Source organism: Narcine bancroftii, chromosome 4 (genome assembly GCF_036971445.1).
Source record: "Narcine bancroftii isolate sNarBan1 chromosome 4, sNarBan1.hap1, whole genome shotgun sequence".
Lineage (NCBI taxonomy): Eukaryota > Metazoa > Chordata > Chondrichthyes > Torpediniformes > Narcinidae > Narcine > Narcine bancroftii.
Window position 1 is genome coordinate 203,063,666 of NC_091472.1, and position 19,877 is coordinate 203,083,542.

The 19,877-nt window shown below is 42.2% G+C and overlaps 1 protein-coding gene across 4 annotated transcripts in view; it reads right to left on the reverse strand.

Annotated features, from left to right (window-relative positions):
* ppil2 (peptidylprolyl isomerase (cyclophilin)-like 2) overlaps window positions 1-19,877 on the reverse strand; it is a 408,077-nt gene that overhangs the window by 161,702 nt on the left and 226,498 nt on the right. For all 4 annotated transcript variants that reach the window (XR_011356343.1, XM_069933672.1, XM_069933670.1 and 1 more), the window contains one exon: window positions 19,688-19,794. Coding sequence is in view for 3 of the 4 variants with exons in the window: in XM_069933672.1 (XP_069789773.1) it covers window positions 19,688-19,794 (107 nt within the window). In the remaining variant the exon portion in view is untranslated. The remainder of the gene's footprint in view (window positions 1-19,687; window positions 19,795-19,877) is intronic.

The following is a 19,877-nucleotide window of genomic DNA, read 5'->3' on the forward strand; positions in this document are numbered from 1 at the left end:
GCTGTTGGAGAGCAGCAGCAATCGTCAAGGATCCAGATTACCTAGCACACATTCTGTTCTCGCTGCTGCCATCAGGAAAGAGGTACAGCTGCCACAAGACTCGTATGACCATGTTCAGAAATAAAATTAACTACAACAGAAACCTTCTGGAAAATGTTAGGACTTGGTCATTCCAGTATCTCATTATGTCTTAATTACTGTCAAACAACCTTATTAACCCTAAAAATGAGCTTTTTACAAATGTACCATATTGATACTTCGGATTGGGATTATAAAAAAAAATCTTTTGCCCTTCTTCTCAGATTGTTCACCCTAACCACTCAGTAATATGATGGAGTTCGGACGAGTAGGTCTTCTGTTTCAGGCGTTAGGTGCTGGAAAGTGTGCATGATGCGACCCATCCATTCTAGTTAACTGTGCAGTAACTGGGCCTCAAAGATAGGCCTGGAACACTGATGTTGGCTTGCTTATCACCAGTGCACTTCAGAGGATATTGCAGAGAAAGCAGTGATTTGAGGTCCCTGACTGTGTAGGTGGTTTATTGCACAGAAGCATACAGGATCAAGGGTGCCCAGTCGATCATGAGCTTTGTGGTAAGTTTGAGGCCAAGGTGTGCAGTCTTAGACTGTGCTGTCACACGTGTGGCATTGGTGAATTTCTTTATCTTCACTGAGATATGAGAAATTATTCCAGCTTTCCAGGATCTCACTATAGACCTCTATGGTTGGAATGCATTGCTGAGGAACCAGGGTACTTTGGTCATGGACCTTGTTTCTTAAATGTTAAATAGCAGAACAATTTCCCACAGTGAATGAATTGAGAATGACTTGAATGTGCTCAGATGCAAGTTTCAATTGTGTTCTGCAACTTCAAGACCAAGGAATTTGGTACTCGGGCAGAGGAAACAAATGCTGAATGATCAGTCCAAGGTTTGTTGTTCAGGCTTTGCATGTCTCAACAGGAATTTTGAGTTGTTACGGAGATCCGTGTTTGTTTGGCCCAGATCAACTGGAAAAGGCAAAACACTAAAATGCACTGCAAGTTCAAGTGGAGAGGTTCATTCCCCTCTGATCACAAAATCCAAGCCATTCTTATAGGAAGTGCACTTAAAGCACACTTCAAAGGTTTTAAAACACTTGGCATTGAGCAGAGTGGAAAAGGCAACTTAGAAATGCAAGTTCTTTCCCTTGAATTTCATAAAACCACTGACTAGTCCAGTGGTTCTCAACCTTTTTGTTTTCCACTCACATCCCACCTTAAGTATTCCCTATGCCATCGGTGCTCTGTGATTAGTAAAGGATTGCTTAAGGTGGAAAGAAAAAGTTTGAAAACCACTGTGTTCATTCTCCCTAATTGACTCGTTAAGTGCACGGTTTCATAACTCCAAAGGAAATGGGCCAATGACAATTTTTCTCAAGCAAAATATTTCAGTAACAACTGGGGCTAGAGCAGTGGTTCTCAGCCTTCCCTTCCCACCCACATACCACCTTAAGCAATCCCTTACTAATCACAGAGCCCCGATGTCATAGGGATTAATTAAAGTTGGGTGTGAGTGGAAAGAAAAAGGTTGAGAACCACTGACTGGGTTAAGCCTTTCAAGATTCCCTTCAGTCTTCATACCAGAGCCCTTGATAAGTAACAGAAGTACAACTAGCATTTATTGAGTGTTTTTGATATAGAAAAGCAGGTGCTTAACAGTAACTGAGCAAAACAAAACAGATGATCAGCCAAGAAAGTGTATATTAAAGAGCAGTGGTTAAAAGCTTTCTCCAGAGAAGCTTACTTTAAAGAGCAGAGGGGTTTCAGGGAGGGAATCCCAGAGCGGGAACCTCAGGAACTGATGCTAGTGGTGAAGCAACAAGAATGGTGAGCTGCAAAAGGCTAACATAAAAACCCCCACAGAAATGCTGGAGGAACTCAGCAGGAATCACAGCATCCATAGGAGATAAAGATATATAACTGATATTTTGGGCCTGAGCCCTTCTTCAAAGTATGAATAAAAAGCAGGCAGGCACCTGAATTAAAGGGATGGGAAGAAGGAAGGGTGTTCCTTGCAGCATGGTGCAAGCAATATCCCGTCTTCTCCTATCCCAAGGAACTGCGGTGAAGCAACATGATTGAAATGCCATTGGGGCAGATATACAGATATGAAAGGCTTTGTGAGATATGGACCAAATGCAGACAAGTGCGAATGGCCCAGAAAACCAACTTAGTCGACTTGGGCCATAGGTTGTGCTGGTAATATGGTGAAAGGTCAATAAAGATATAGAAACATATAAGATAGGTGCATTTGGCCCTTCAAGCCTACACCGCCATTCAATATGATCATGGCTGATCAGTACCCGGTTCCTTCCTGCTCCCCATACCCCCTGATCCCCTTAACCACAAGTTAAAGAAACACAGCTACAGTGAGAAAGTGCGATGCAAGTCAAAAATATTTTTTCAGTTCTGTTATAGAAGACCACAAAAACTAGGAAGGACACATACCCAGTTGACATTTTTAATGCTATTTTGCAATGGGATGTTGAAATGACAGTGAAAGGACAGAACTTCAAGTGATGTACTTTTTAAAAAATTCAATGTATGCAAAATTTACAATGTCAAAAGAATATCTACTTTGATACATTCATGTTTGGAAACAATAAAGAATAGTCGTGCATTGTCAGAATATTGAAGGTCAGGGAGAGAGAGGCAAGACAAATGCTGATTTTTGCTTTATCAAGCCATATTTTTTCCGAGATTCAATTTTATCTGGGAGTCACTCTTTCCTTTCATAAATTCCCCTTCTCTACAAACAAATTATCCTTTCCTCTGACTCAAAGCGCTGAAGTGACTTCGCTAAAAGTTCTGATTTCAGCTGCATCCTGGAGCTCCTCTACCTCTCCACTGCAAGGTTCTATCATAAACCATCCAAGACAATCCAATTCTTTGTCCAAGCTTTGGTCACCCTTTCTAAAATCTCCATGAGATTGGTATCAGTTCTTATGACTAAATGGCTCTGCTAGAATGACTTGCACTGGAGCCATCAATTTCAAAGCAGATGCAAGATGAAATAAAGGATGGAGGATATTTTGTCAGGTCCAGGGCTCGTGCGAATGCCACAGAATGGAACCATGAGAGGACCCAGTTGAACACAATTGTAATTTTGACCTACATTACAGTCAAATATTGTGAGTAAATGTTGATCCATTCTAGTTCTTTTTGTTAAGTAGCTGAACTGATAGCTGGTAAAAAGCCCCTGCTTATTAAAGTGGACAATTTCCTGTCTGCAAAACTGGAAAGTATGCAAACAGGACTTCTGTAATTCATTGGGCTCCACATTCTCATAACTCAGACTTCTGTCTCTGGAGCTGCCAAGGCACTGAGTACATTTAATGGCACTGAGGTGGAGACAATTTAAGATCCTGAGTGTAACCATCTCCAACAACATCAATGTGATGCCCAAGTAGAGACACCAATGCTTTACTTCCTCATGTCCCTAGGATTCCTCATCAACTTACACAGGGGCACCACTGACAGCATCCTGTCAGGATACATCGCTGCATGATACGGGAGCTGCTCTGCCCAAGACTGCAAGAAATTGCACAAAAGTTGTCAGCATACCTCAAATGATCACACAAACCTCCATCGGGCACCTGCCCGCTTTTGGCTTGTGCCTCGAGGAAGGGCTCGGGCCCGAAACGCTAGTTCTATAGCTTTACCTCTCATGGACACTGCGTGACCGGCTGAGTTCTGCCAGTATTTCTGTGTTTTCACCACAATCACAGCGTTTGCAGACTTTCGTGTTTCACTTCCCTCCATCAACATCTCCTAATGCCTTGCAAAAGCAGTCAAAACATACTAAATGACTCATCCCACCCTGGACACACTGTCTTCTTGTCAGGAACAAGGTACAAGGACGCTTGGCACATAATAGATATCTTCTGCTTTTCAGTCAGCTTGTTTACATTCTCTATTTTGTACAGGCATCTTTACTTGGGTACAAATTTTTGCACCACCGATAAGTAGAAATTCTTCTTGACAACAAATCTGAATGTTAAACTTTGGAACTTTAGAATGTGAAATCACGCACCACCAGTTTCTTTCCTGCTACTATCAGATTAGGAAACAAATTTCACAGAAGTAAGATAATCTTCCTCTTATGCTGTTCAAACTGATCTCTCACTGAAGCCTACTCTTTGTCCTGTTTTATTCTGCGGTACGCAGGTATGGGTCGACTTGCTGTGAATAGCATGCAAAACCCACCTTTTCACGGTCACTCAGCGGGTGTGGCAATATGTAAATTTAAACTCGAAACTTCTGAACTGATTAGCTTTATCTGCCATATCCCTGAGGATGTAGATTAAGGAGAAATGTTGTCTTAAGAGGGTGCGCACAATCATTGAGGACCCCTTCCAAAGCATCTTTCAGCTGCTCCCATCGGGGAAGAGATACAGGAGTATCAGAGCCAAGAACAGCTTCTTCCCACAGGTAGTGAGAACGCTGAACAACAAAAGGAACTGCTCACCCTAACCATCTGAGACTCTCATTTGCACAAAACTATATTTATTTATAGATCAAAATACTTGTCCTGCATGTGTATTATTTGTGTGTATGTGTGCTATGTCTGGTTATGTGTCTGCATGCTTTGGACTGAGGACTGGACAACGCTGTTTCATCGGGTTGACTTGACAAGTGAATGTCCTGCTGAATCTAATCCTGTGCTATCTCCAGCCCATGAAAACAAAATCTGTTGTACATGTATAAAACCTTCATCATATCAAAGGAAACCCAGCACTGACATTGTGCTGAAATGAATCAACTTAAACTATTGCAGAGCAGGTGCTCGCTATTCAGTGAGATGAGTGCACTGATTACTTTGCCACACAGCCTTCCAAAAGAATGAAGTGTTGCACTTGCCATAAACAGTAAAACCTCTGGTATCCAGCACCCTTACGGATTAGTAGATGCCAGATAAGCAGGTTTTCCAGTTGCTTGAGAATGTGCGTTGCATGAATGGAGAACTAGCGGCAAGACGCGCCAATTTTAAACTTCCACATTTTTTTACCCATTTATTTTCCACAATATTTTTTGCCAGTGCTTGAATTCTGTATAATAGGGATTTTACTGTACTTGAAATTTACCTGACATCTTGTTATATTGGGCTACAGACTACAGCATGTATAACACAAAAAATGACTGCAAATCCAGAAGTGATTTTAAAGAAGAATAATTCTTAAATTTAAAAAAAATTAAATCTAGATATACAGCATGGTAACAGGCCATTTCAGCCCAATTTACTCCTGTTATGAGCCCAGAGGACCTAAAAACCCAGGAGCAATAGAAATTCACCAAGACAAAGGGTTACTTAAACAAAAGTTGCTTTGAATTATTTTTAAACATGAAAACAGGATCAAACTTTAATTTATTACTATTAACTTAACCCCCTTCTAATTCTAAGCCCATGTGTGTAAGTTCAGAAAAGTTTTTAAATTCACAATCCAATCTCACTTCTCCAAGTTCACTGGATGCAGGCAATTCTTTTTCTGTGCACAGAATTTAACATTTATAAAGTTCACCAGGCTTTGGTGCTTGAAAGGTAAATGATTACCGCTCAAGAAGGTTCTTGTCGGTTTTCAGAGAGAGAGATTTGTTGATCATTGGACACCCACAACTGATTCCTTCTGATCAATAACTTCAGTGTTTTGCCAAAGAAACTTGCCCCATCAGGGTTTTCCAGATGATAACTTCTTTCTTTCAGGGCACAACAGAGTTTATTTTTGTTTCTCTTATTTCAAGTGAAAAATTATACTGCCAGTCCTTTCTAGTTGTATGGACCACAAGAGCTTTGACCAGGCTAAACAAAGTACTCACAACCCATCTTTAAAATAGGGTTTTTCCACAAGCTTGCCAGCTTGTCCTGTTCCAGTCCCAGCTGCTGCTGCTGAACTGTAGAACTTCCCTCTCTCTCACAGAGAAAACCACATGACCCTCTTAGAACAGCCAACTGCACTCAGACAGTCTGCGGCACCGGACCTAATCTTCTGAGTTTGTTTATCTGTGCTTCCCAAAACAATAATCCATCACTCCACAGCATGTCCAATTAACACCTATTTGTGCAAAGGCACCTGGAGCCTGGACTGTCTGGCATGAGCAGAGCTCCAGCATTTTAAAGTATTTTGAAGTGTTTGTATGTGACCTACACTAAAAAAATCTGTCACAATTTATCTCCTTTAAAGCATATCTATATACAATATAAAATATAACATAATCTGTCACACACTTGGTACGTTTAGAGCAGTGGAAGGAAACCTGAGCCCCTGGGGAAAACCCACGCAGACACAGGGAGAATGTACAAACTCCTTACAGGCAGCATAGGATTCAAACCCCTGTCCTGATCGCTGGGACCGTAAAGGTGTTGGGCTAACTGCTATACCAACCATGCCACCCATTCTCTCAAAAAAAATCACAATTTACACAGTCCATAAAGTGCATCAACCTGAATATTTCATGGGAGGAGTCACGTGATGGAGTAGTGGCCAGTAGGGGAACTCCAGCCCTCTCCAGAAAAGTTAAAAAAAGGTAGAGAAAAAACGAAGTCACTAACACAGAAACTATAACAAAATGAAAGTGAAAGTGTGGAGAAAATGGCAGCAAAGAAAGAAAAACCAAAAACGGGAAGAAAAGAAGAAGGAAGGACGTCAGAGGAGAAAGATGAAGGCCTTACCAGTATGAGGAGGCCCGCCGTGGAGAGAGAAGCCCGCTCCCTGAGGTCAGTGGAAACCCCGAACTCAGGACTACGAAAATGGCTCACGGAGCCAAACAAAAGTGCATAACCGCGCATGCGCGAGGATTCACAAGACAAAAACAACACCGATGGGAGAGGGGACCAGCTGAGGAGTAAATCTCCACAGCTGAAACAGACAAGTACAACACAACAGCAAGACTCTCAACAGGAAAACATAGAAAATAACGAGAACAAGAAGGAAGAGAATAAAAATAGGAAATCAAAGAAACAACAGATGACCAACCCAGAAGAAGACCAACACCAAGACACTTTTAATAAAAATAAGAAGAACAAAAATACCCAACAAAATAAAATAAACAACCCAACAAGAAAATCAGAAGAGACAGATGTAAAAGACACAGATCCTGGAGTGGAGCCAGAAGAAGAGGAGGGAGAACACAGAGAAATGGAAGATGAAGGGAAGGGCAAGTACATGGATATATATTTTTAAAGAATATATGGAAACAGTAAAAGAATGGCAGTCACAAGAATTCAGTGAAAAAAAAGAAGAATAAAAAGTACAGAAGAAAAAGTGAATAGATTAGAGATGATCATGACAGAAATAGGAAAAAGAGTGGACAAGGTGGAAGAACGAGAAACAGCCATAGAAATGGAGGTAGATGACTTAAAAAAGAAATTAGAAGAATCTGATAAAAAAGTTAAAGAGACACAGGAGCTGTTAGCTCAGAAGATAGATATAATGGAAAATTATAATAGAAGAAACAATATAAAGATAGTGGGCCTTAAAGAAGATGAAGAAGGCAAAAATATGAAAGAATTTATAAAAGAATGGATCCCCAGGGTCCTAGGAAGACCAGACTTACAGGAAGAAATGGAAATAGAAAGGGCACACAGAACATTAGCCCCTAAACCACAACCACAACAAAAACCAAGATTCATTCTAGTAAAATTCCTAAGATATACAACAAGAGAAAATATATTGGAGAAGGCAATGAAAAAAATAAGAGAAGACAAAAAGCCACTGGAATACAAAGGTCAAAAAGAGGAAGGAGTTTAATGCAGCAAAAACGACCCAATGGAAAAAAGGTTATAAATTTATGTTAAAATACCCAGCGGTACTTAAAATAGTTATCCCGGGGCAGCAAGGCAAACTATTCTTGGATCTGGAAAAAGCTCGAAAATTTGGAGAACAACTACAAAACAGACAGAGAGATGAAGAGATATAACAAGAACAAAAATGACAACAAACTATATATATATAAAAATAAAGGATAAGTAAGAACTAAGAAGGGAAAGAAAGGGAAGAAAGGAAGTAAGGAGGGAATTAAGAGAGTGACCTTTGTTATATATGAAGATTAAAATCTTTTCTGGGGGGGGCTGTGTTGGGAAGAATAACAGTCAATGCGAAATCAGTTGACGCTTGCGAGCGGATTCGCAAATCCAAATGGAGAGGGGAGATGTGGTTGCCCGACAAGGGACAAAGGGAAACTCAGACAGGGGAGAGACTATTGGGGTTCAAAGAATTTTAGATATGAGAATACTGTAAATATTTTATGTTTTAGAAATGTTGTCTTATAATGTGTTCAAAAAAAGAAAGCAGAAATGTATAAGAAGGGAAGGTAGTGATGAGGAAACGGAAAGGAAAGATAAACAAAGTATGAAATGACTATGTTGAACTATATGACTTTAAATATTAATGGAATACATAACCAAATCAAAAGGAAGAAACTGTTAAATTTACTGAAAAAAGAAAAAATTGATAGAGCATTTGTACAAGAAACACATCTAACTGAAGTGGAGCACAAGAAATTAAAGAGAGATTGGATAGGACATGTAACAGCAGCATCATATAATTCAAAAGCCAGAGGAGTAGCTATATTAATCAATAAAAATGTACCAATCAAAATAGAAGAGGAAATAATAGATCCAGCAGGGAGATATGTAATGATAAAATGTCAGATATATTCAGAAGTTTGGAATTTACTCAATGTATACTCGCCTAATGAAGAAGATCAAAAATTTATGCAAGATATCTTTTTGAAGATAGCAGACATGCAAGGGAACATAATAATAGGAGGGGACTTTAACCTTAATTTGGACTCAAACATGGATAAAACTGGAAAATAAAACTAACAGAAAGAACAAAGTAACCAAATTTATAATTAAATCGATGCAAGAAATGCAACTTTTGGATATATGGAGGAAACAACACCCAAAGGAAAAGGAATATTCATTATTATTCGGGTAGACACAAAACATACTCAAGGATAGACCTATTCCTGTTATCAGCCCACATTCAAGGGAGAGTTAAAAAAAGGGAATATAAAGCTAGACTATTATCGGACCAGTCACCCCTGTTATTGGCAATAGAGCTACAGGACATCCCACCAAGAATGTATAGATGGAGATTAAACTCCATGCTACTTAAAAGACAGGATTTTAGAGAATTCATTGAACGACAAATTAAAATGTACTTTGAAATAAATACGGAATCAGTGAAAGATAAGTTTATACTATGGGATGCAATGAAAGCCTTCATCAGAGGGCAAATAATAAGTTATGTAACTAACATGAAGAAGGACTACAATCAGGAAACAGAGCAGTTGGAAAGGGAAATAACAAATATAGAAAAAGAATTAGCAATAAAGGAAGATACAACTAAAAGAAGAGAATTGGCAGACAAAAAAAAATATGAAACACTACAAACATATAATGTGGAGAAGAACATAATGAAGACAAAACAGAAATATTATGAGCTAGGAGAAAAAACGCACAAAATTCTAGCGTGGCAGCTTAGGACAGAACAAACTAAAAGAATGGTATTGGCATTAAGGAAAAAGGACAAACAAATTACATATAATCCAACGGAGATCAATGAAAACTTCAGGGAATTCTATGAGCAACTATATCAAACTGAAAACGAAGGGAAAGAAGACTAAATAGATGAATTTCTAACTAAAATTGAACTACCGAAATTACAAACACAGGAGCAAAATAAATCAATAAAACCATTTGAAATAGGAGATATTAAAAAAACTTCTTCTTCTTTGGCTTGGCTTCGCGGACGAAGATTTATGGAGGGGGTAAAAGTCCACGTCAGCTGCAGGCTCGTTTGTGGCTGACAAGTCCGATGCGGGACAGGCAGACACGGTTGCAGCGGCTGCAGGGGAAAATTGGTTGGTTAGGGTTGGGTGTTGGGTTTTTCCTCCTTTGCCTTTTGTCAGTGAGGTGGGCTCTGCGGTCTTCTTCAAAGGAGGTTGCTGCCTGCCGAACTGTGAGGCGCCAAGATGCACGGTTTGAGGCGATATCAGCCTACTGGCGGTGGTCAATGTGGCAGGCACCAAGAGATTTCTTTAGGCAGTCCTTGTACCTTTTCTTTGGTGCACCTCTGTCACGGTGGCCAGTGGAGAGCTCGCCATATAACACGATCTTGGGAAGGCAATGGTCCTCCATTTTGGAGACGTGACCCACCCAGCGCAGCTGGATCTTCAGCAGCGTGGACTCAATGCTGTCGACCTCTGCCATCTCGAGTACTTTGACGTTAGGGATGAAAGCGCTCCAATGGATGTTGAGGATGGAGCGGAGACAACGCTGGTGGAAGCGTTCTAGGAGCCGTAGGTGATGCCGGTAGAGGACCCATGATTCGAGCCGAACAGGAGTGTGGGTATGACAACGGCTCTGTATACGCTTATCTTTGTGAGGTTTTTCAGTTGGTTGTTTTTCCAGACTCTTTTGTGTAGTCTTCCAAAGGCGCTATTTGCCTTGGCGAGTCTGTTGTCTATCTCATTGTCGATCCTTGCATCTGATGAAATGGTGCAGCCGAGATAGGTAAACTGGTTGACCGTTTTGAGTTTTGTGTGCCCGATGGAGATGTGGGGGGGCTGGTAGTCATGGTGGGGAGCTGGCTGATGGAGGACCTCAGTTTTCTTCAGGCTGACTTCCAGGCCAAACATTTTGGCAGTTTCCGCAAAGCAGGACGTCAAGCGCTGAAGAGCTGGCTCTGAATGGGCAAATAAAGCGGCATCGTCTGCAAAGAGTAGTTCACGGACAAGTTTCTCTTGTGTCTTGGTGTGAGCTTGCAGGCGCCTCAGATTGAAGAGACTGCCATCCGTGCGGTACCGGATGTAAACAGCGTCTTCATTGTTGGGGTCTTTCATGGCTTGGTTCAGCATCATGCTGAAGAAGATTGAAAAGAGGGTTGGTGCGAGAACACAGCCTTGCTTCACGCCATTGTTAATGGAGAAGGGTTCAGAGAGCTCATTGCTGTATCTGACCCGACCTTGTTGGTTTTCGTGCAGTTGGATAATCATGTTGAGGAACTTTGGGGGACATCCGATGCGCTCTAGTATTTGCCAACGCCCTTTCCTACTCACGGTGTCGAAGGTTTTGGTGAGGTCAACAAAGGTGATGTAGAGTCCTTTGTTTTGTTCTCTGCACTTTTCTTGGAGCTGTCTGAGGGCAAAGACTATGTCAGTAGTTCCTCTGTTTGCACGAAAGCCGCACTGTGATTCTGGGAGAATATTCTCGGCGACACTAGGTATTATTCTATTTAGTAGAATCCTAGCGAAGATTTTGCCTGCAATGGAGAGCAACGTGATTCCCCTGTAGTTTGAGCAGTCTGATTTCTCGCCTTTGTTTTTGTACAGGGTGATGATGGTGGCATCACGAAGATCCTGAGGCAGTTTTCCTTGGTCCCAACAAAGCTTGAAAAACTCATGCAGTTTGGCATGCAGAGTTTTGCCGCCAGCCTTCCAGACCTCTGGGGGGATTCCATCCATACCTGCTGCTTTGCCACTTTTCAGTTGTTCGATTGCCTTATATGTCTCATCCAGGGTGAGGACCTCATCCAGCTCTAGCCTTAGGGGCTGTTGAGGGAGCTGGAGCAGGGCGGAATCTTGGACTGAGCGGTTGGCACTGAAAAGAGATTGGAAGTGTTCTGACCATCGGTTGAGGATGGAGATCTTGTCGCTGAGGAGGACTTTGCCGTCTGAGCTGCGCAGCGGGCTTTGGACTTGGGGTGAGGGGCCGTACACAGCCTTTAGAGCCTCGAAGAAACCCCTGAAGTCGCCAATGTCCACGCTGAGCTGCGTTTGTTTGGCGAGGCTAGTCCACCACTCATTTTGGATCTCCCGGAGTTTGCGCTGAAGATGGCTGCATGCGCGACGGAAGGCTTGTTTCTTCTCTGGACAGGACGGCTTTGTAAGGTGAGCCTGGTGGGCAGCTCGCTTCTTTGCCAGCAGCTCCTGGATTTCCTGGTTGTTTTCGTCAAACCAGTCCTTGTTTTTCCTGGAGGAGAAGCCCAGTACCTCTTCAGTGGATTGCAGTATGGTAGTCTTCAACTGATCCCAGAGGGTTTCAGGGGACGGGTCCGTGAGGCGGGTTGCATCGTCGAGCTTTGCTTTGAGGTTTGCCTGGAAGTTTCCTCTCGCTTCGTCTGACTGCAGGTTTCCAACATTGAACCTCTTTCTGGGGGCTTTACTGTTCCTGGGCTTTGGCTTGAAGTGGAGGTTGAGCTTGCAGCGAACCAGCCGGTGGTCAGTGTGGCATTCCGCGCTAGGCATGACCCTGGTGTGGAGCACATCTCGTTTGTCACTTTCTCGCACCAGGATGTAGTCCAGGAGGTGCCAGTGTTTGGATCGGGGATGCATCCAGTTGTCTTAAGGCTGTCCCTCTGCTGAAAAAGGGTGTTTGTAATGACAAGCCGCTGTTCTGCGCAGAGCTCCAACAGGAGGCGCCCATTGTCGTTGCACTTGCCGACGCCATGCTTGCCCAGGATTCCTGGCCAGGTTTCTGAGTCTTTGCCGACACGAGCGTTGAAGTCGCCCAGGATAACAACCTTGTCGGCTGTAGGGGTGCGTTGGATGAGGTTGCGCAGGTCGGTGTAGAACTTGTCCTTTTCTGCTGGTTCCGCCTGGAGGGTTGGAGCATAGACACTGATGAGGGTGATGCGATGCTTGTTTTGAAGGGGGAGTCGCATGGACATGATTCGGTCCGAGAGTCCTGTCGGAAGGTTTTCGAGTTTGGAGGCAATGAAGCTCTTGACCATGAAGGCTACACCAGATAGGCGTTGTTCATCCGAAGGCTTGCCAGACCAGTAGAGTGTGTAGCCCGCGCCGCGTTCTTGGAGGCTGCCTACATCTGCCAGGCGGACTTCACTGAGAGCGGCTATGTCGATGTCAAGTCTGAGGAGTTCATGTGCGATGAGGGCAGACCGACGTTCAGGTCGGTGGCTGTCAGCCTTGTCTAGCATGGTTCTGATGTTCCAGCATGGTAGCTTGAGTTTGTGAGCATCTTTTGAGGGGGAGGACGTGGAGGGGGAGGACGTGGAGGAGGAGGACGTGGACCTGTCCTCGGGCCTGCACAAAGGAGCTTTTAGGTGGAGTGCAGTGTGCGCAGTACTGGCCCCACCCTTTACACCCATGGTTCGTGTGCCGTGGCCAAGCAAGCTGGGACGTGGCAGCGAGGTCCTTGGGTCGTAGGTTTTATATCGGAGTGGCCTTCTCCTATGCAGGTTTCTTACCCGGGCTGGAGGGGCCTGCCTCCCCTCCTAGGTCGGTCCATACTGCCCGGACCTGGGCCGAGGCCGCCGCAGCTCACCCTGTGCCTGGACTGGGGCCGCCGCCTCCCACTCTCTGCCCGGATCGGGCAGTTTTTAGTTTTTAAAAAAACTACCGAACAATAAAACACCAGGAGAGGATGGATTCCCAATAGAATTCTATAAAACATTTAAAGACTTATTAATTCCTCCACTCTTGGAAGTAATCAACCAGATTGTTAAAACACAAAGCATATCAGATTCATGCAAAACAGCAATAATTACAGCAATACCAAAGACAGGGAAAGATCCACTAGCACCAGCATCATATAGACCAATATCTCTACTTAACACAGATTATAAGATAATAGCTAAAGTATTAGCAAACAGATTGGCCGACTATGTACCAAAAATAGTAAATCTAGACCAAACTGGATTTATTAAAAAAAGACGAACAACAGACAATATCTGTAAATTTATTAACTTAATTCATGCAGTAGAAGGAAATAAAACTCCAACAGTAGCGGTTGCTTTAGACGCAGAGAAGGCCTTTGACAGAGTAGAATGGAATTATTTATTCAAAGTACTACAAAAATTCAGCCTACCAGAGAAATATATTAATTGGATTAAAGCATTATATAAGGGGCCATTGGCGAAAGTGACAGTAAATGGATATATATCAAAACAATTTAATTTAAGCAGATCAACAAGGCAGGGATGTCCACTATCTCCCTCACTGTTCGCGTTAGCTATAGAACCACTAGCAGAACTGATAAGAACACAAAATAAAATAAAAGTGATAAAAATGAAAGAGAAGGAATATAAAATCAGTCTATTTGCAGATGACGTTATAATATACTTAACAGAACCAGAAATATCAATAAAAGAATTACATAGGAAATTGAAGGAATATGGAGGAGTATCGGGGTACAAGATCAACGCAAATAAAAGTGAAGCAATGCCAATGAATAATGCGAATTTCACAAAGTTTAAGAAAGAATCACCATTTAGATGGCAAACACAAGCAATGCGATACCTAGGTATACAACTAAATAAAAATCTCGGCCATCTATATAAACTAAATTATCATCCATTAATGAAAAAATTACAAGACGACTTAGAGCATTGGAAAGACTTACCACTAACACTGATAGGAAGGATAAACTGTATTAAAATGAACATTTTCCCAAGGACACAATACCTATTTCAGTCATTACCAATTCATCTAACAGAGAAATTCTTCAAGGAGTTAAAGAAAATAATAAGGAAATTCTTATGGAAAGGGGGAAAACCGAGGATAGCACTAGATAAATTAACAGAATGGTACAAACAAGGAGGCTTACAACTACCAAACTTTAAGAATTATTATAGAGCCGCACAATTAAGATACCTATCAGATTTTTATCAAACAAGGAAAAAACCAGATTGGACAAGATTAGAACTAGATAAAATAGGGGAGAAGATATCTGAACATATACTATACAAATGGGATGAAAAATTGGTGCAACATAGGAATTCACCGGTATTGCATCATCTGCTCAACATTTGGAAGAAGATTCATGTAGAAAGGAATAAAACAAATTACCAACTACCAAAACAAATATTGACGCAAAATTAACTAATCCCTTTCACAATAGATAACCTTTCCTTTAGAGAATGGGAGAGAAAAGGGATCAAAAGAATAGAAAATTGTTTATCGGGAAATAAATTATTATCCTTTGAACAAATGAAGGATAAATATAATATAACTCACGATACAATGTTTGCATACCACCAACTGAAAACCTACTTGAAGGACAAATTGGGAAACAATCTGAGGTTACCAGAAGGAAGCAATTTTGAATATGTGATTGCAGACACAATGATAATTAAACCTGAATATTTCATCAATAAACATGGCAGCAGGGTCCAGCAACCATTCTCAACCTTTTTTGACCATGTCACCCTTCGGACTCTGTCCAAAGTTTATGGATCCCCTTCCCTGTGAAGCAGCCATGTTTAGTTGGTTTCACTTTTCTCCTACCAACTACTTAAAAAACAGTTTAAAATTTGATAATTTCAGTCCGTGCCCCCCCCCCCCAATGTACTGTGGCCCCCAGGAGGGGCTGTATGGCCCTCGTTAAGAATGGCTGGTATAAAGAAGGGTTGGCAGTTGTAAGATCAATACTTTGCTTCTACCTTAAACCCAATTCATTATTACTTTGAAATTTTGTAATTGGCTCATTTCAACAGCAGGTTCTATCTAAATCCAGAACTTCTGTCACTAAGAAGGTCATGTATTTGGTACACAGGAACATGATCATAGGTCTCCTTCAAGTCACAAGTCACTTCAATTTGGAAATCAATTGTCAGCTGTTCTTTGTGTGACAGAAATAGATTTTGGGAGATAAATTGGGGCAGGGTTTGTTAGTGCAGATCACATACAAACACTTTAAAGTAGATCTTATTTAAAATACTGGAGCTCTGCTAATGTTCGACATCTTTGCAAAGCTTTGGAGATTGCCCAAGAGACTTCACTAATGGATTGTTGTTTACAAAAAGGCAAACAGATGAAAGAGCTTGTCGGAGCCACCTTCTGTCTGGAGGGGAACTTCCTGTTCTAAGAGGGTCAAGTGGTCTTGCAAGCAGAGAGATTCAAACAGGCTTTCTCTCTGAGAGAGAGACAGACAGAGATCAGTTCTATAGTGTTACAATCAGGAACAACAGCTGGGACTGGAACAGGACAAACTGGCAAGCTTGTGAAACCCCCATTTGGAAGACAAGTTGTGAGTTCTTAATTCAGCCTGGTCCAAGGCCTAGTGGTTCATACAAGAGGAGAGAACTGGCTGTTTAATGTTTCACTTGGAATAAGGGACCTTAAAGAAAGAGGTTATCATCTGGAGAACCCTGATGGGGCAAGTTTCAGAAGGAATCAGTTGTGGGTGTCCAATGAGCAACAAATCTCTCTGAAAACCAAAAAGAACCTTCCTGAGCAGTAACCATTTACCTTTCAAGCACCAAAGCCTGGTGAAATTCATAAATGTTAAATTCTGTGCACAGTATAAGAATTGCCTGCAACCAGTGAACTTGGAGGAATGAGAAAGGAGTTTTGACTGTGAACCAAAGAATTTTTCTGAACTTATACATACACGTGCGCTTAGAATTAGAAAGGGGACAAAAGGCAAAGGAGGAAAAACCCAACACCCAACCCCAACCAACCAATTTTCCCCTGCAACCGCTGCAACCGTGTCTGCCTGTCCCGCATCGGACTTGTCAGCCACAAACGAGCCTGCAGCTGATGTGGACTTTTTACCCCCTCCATAAATCTTCGTCCGCGAAGCCAAGCCAAAGAGAAGAGTAATAAGTTAAAGTTTGATTCTATTTTCATGTTTAAAGATAATTAAAAGCAACTTTTGTTGAAGTAACCATTTGTCTTGGTGAATATCTATTGATGCTGGGTTTTGGTGTCCTCTGGGCTCGTAACATTTGTCACTGCACCTAGACCCTGGAATTCCTTAACCACCCACACCCTTGGGAGTACCTTCACCCCAGAAAGGCACAGCATTTATCACCTTGGTGCTACAGTGCCAGTGTTCGAATCCGGCACTGTCTGTAAGGAGTTAGTACACTCTTCCGTGTCTACGTGGGTTTCCTCTGGGTGCTCCAATTTTCTCCCACCAAAACGTACCGGGCGTGTAGGTGAATTGGGTGTAATTGAGTGGCATAGGCTCATGGACCAAAAGGATCTGTTACCATGCTGTATGTCGACATTTTGAATTTTAAAAATTAAATTTACATTTAAAAATTTTAAATGCACCAATTCAAGAAGGTGGCTTCTCAAAGGAGATAAATGCTGGCTTTGCCAAATTTTACCATGATGATACACCACTGGGCTTGGGGATGGTGGGGGGTGGCGCGATGGAAGAAGCCAGAAGCAGCACATTCTCTTCTCCAATTTCACATTTACCTTCATATCATCAATCTGCCTTTGGGAAAAAAGGCACATTCTCTTCTCATCCCGACAACAAATACTTGAGTCATGGATGCTAGTGGGTCATCAGGAATGGAGGCAGGCCATCCAGGCCACCTCATCCACACTGAACAGTAGGCATCCTTCTGCAGTAATCCCATCTTCCAGCACTTGGTCTTTGTTTCTGTGGTACTTACATGCTGTCAGTGACTACTTCCACCAACCTCTCCAGCAGCACACTCCAAGCACCAGTACTCGCTGATGCCTGGATGCAAAAGGTTCCTCTCAAATTCCCTATAAATTTCTTCCCCTTGCACCCAAAAATCATGAACTCTGGGATAGAAATGATCTTCTCTATATAACCATGCGAGTAGGTCTATGTGCCTCATCAACTCATTCTTTTAGGACTTAAAAACAACTTTGTCTCACAATTTGAAGACTGTTTTAAACAAAATGGCGTCTCTGCCAGAGCTGCTGTAATGGCAGCGATGCCGCTAGTGCGGACCCAGGAGAGTGGGGAGTGGAGACCAGCACAGGGTCCTAATGCCAGCATCTTCATTCAGGCTTTAAAATGGCCTGTTAAAGGAGTCAAGCGATTTTAATTAAAATCCTGCAAACCTTGGGTCTGTGCCCAAGATGGCGATGCCTGTGCTCAGCAGCAGCCACAAGGAGTTGCACACTCCAGGGGAGCAGTGGACCGACACAGACCACCAGAAATGGAGAAGGAGAAGCAGAGGAGACAACCCTACAGGATGGTGACCACAGCAGCAAACCAGTAGGGGCTCGGCGGCCAAAGACCCACACAAGCTGCAGGCGGCCAGCAACCCACTGGCCGAGGGACTTAAGGAACCCGGATTTGTGAGGGAGCAGAGGGCAAGAAGGGTTCCCGAAGGCCTGGGGGGCCAAAAGTTTCTTGATCATATTGGAGCTTTGGAACAGGAGCTCAAGTGGCCAATGGATCGAACAGGAGTCTGTGCCGCTGCAGAGGCAGTAGGAGCGCGGGAGGCGAATCCACAGACTCTCACCGTCTCTGAAGGGACGCTCTTTTGCTGTTCTTTCATTCTTTCTGCAAGGCGGGCGAGGCAATACTAATTGCAGCTCTTGTGACATCACATTTTCTGTATTATTACATGACAATAAAGAAATTTTGAAATACATTTTTTTTTAATCCAGTCTTTCTGAAGCCTATTTTTCAAATTTTGTTGATTTCATGTATCAAGCATTTGTCCTTTCAGCAACAATTCTTCCAAAAATTTTCTTTCTTCAGATAATTTGTGTGGAGCAATAAGTAAATTAAGGGTATTGTAAACATTTAAATTGTTTTTTTTAAATTTGATTGACAATAAATCACTGTTTACTGAAACTGAGGTTTAAAAGAAAGATAAACAACTTTAATTTTGTTCAATATACATGATTGACCTTCTTGCAATTGATTCTTTAAAGTTACAAAACTGAGAATAGCTCGTGAATAAAATTCAGTGAAGCTATCACCTGCTGTGTATTTCAGATTTATCATCAGAGAACATACCTGAGATTCCTTTTCCTCTGCGTGAGGTAGAATTAACATTGACTGGTAATGCAAAAAATAAACTCTACACAGCATAAACATGTAAACAAAGAACTGTAAACAGATAATGGATGTAAACAAACTGACTGTGCAATACAGAGAGAATTAAAAATCAATGAAGTGCCCAAGTCGGAGTCCTTAAATGAGTCCCTGATTGAGTTTGTTGTTGAGGAGTCTGATGGTGGATGGTAGCAGCTATTCCTGAACCTGGTGGTGCACCGTACCGATACCTCTTTCCTGATGGAATGTTCATGTGTGGTGTGGGTCTTTGCTGATTGCTGATGCTCTCCAACAGCAGTGTTCCCTGTAGATGTAATCAATAGTGGGGAGGGTTTTGCCTGTGGTGCAATGGACTATGTCCACTACCTTTTGGACAGCCTTGCACTCGGGGGTATTGGTGTCCCCATACCAGAACATAATGCAGCCGGTCAGCACACTTTCCACCACACTTCTATAAAAATTTGCCAGGGTTTTTGATGTTATAGCAAACCTCCACAAATTCCTGAGGAAGTAGAGGCGCTGACATGCTTTCTTCGCGATCCCATTAGTGTGTTGGGTCCAGGAAAGATCTTCCAAGAGAGTGACCCCCAAGAACTTAAATTTGTTCACCCTCTCCACCTCTGATCCCCCAGTGATCACTGGATCGTACACCTCTGGCTTTCCCTTCCTGACATCAACAATCAGCTCCTTGGTTTTGGTGACATTAAGTGAGAGCAAGTTTTCAATCTCCATCCTGTAAGCTGGCTCATCCCCATCCTTTATGAAACCCACCACTGTGGTATCATTGGTAAATTTGTGGATAGTGTTATTGTCTTAATGTATTTTATGTCTTAATGAAAAGAAACACACCATGCAAATGTCCACATTGTAGCAAGAATGTACAAGCAAGTGAAAGTCAAATTTACAAACCATTTCACAGTGCAGCTCCAAGTTCAGATCTCCTTTGCTTGTGTGGAGTCGGACATAACCCTTCTTCTTGACATAGCGGTAACGGAGTTGGTCATCATCAATTGCAGCTGTGACAGAAAGTCGAGAGGAAAGTTCAACATTATCAACAATTTCACAAAAAGGGGCATAGATGCTAAAAAAAAAAGGACCA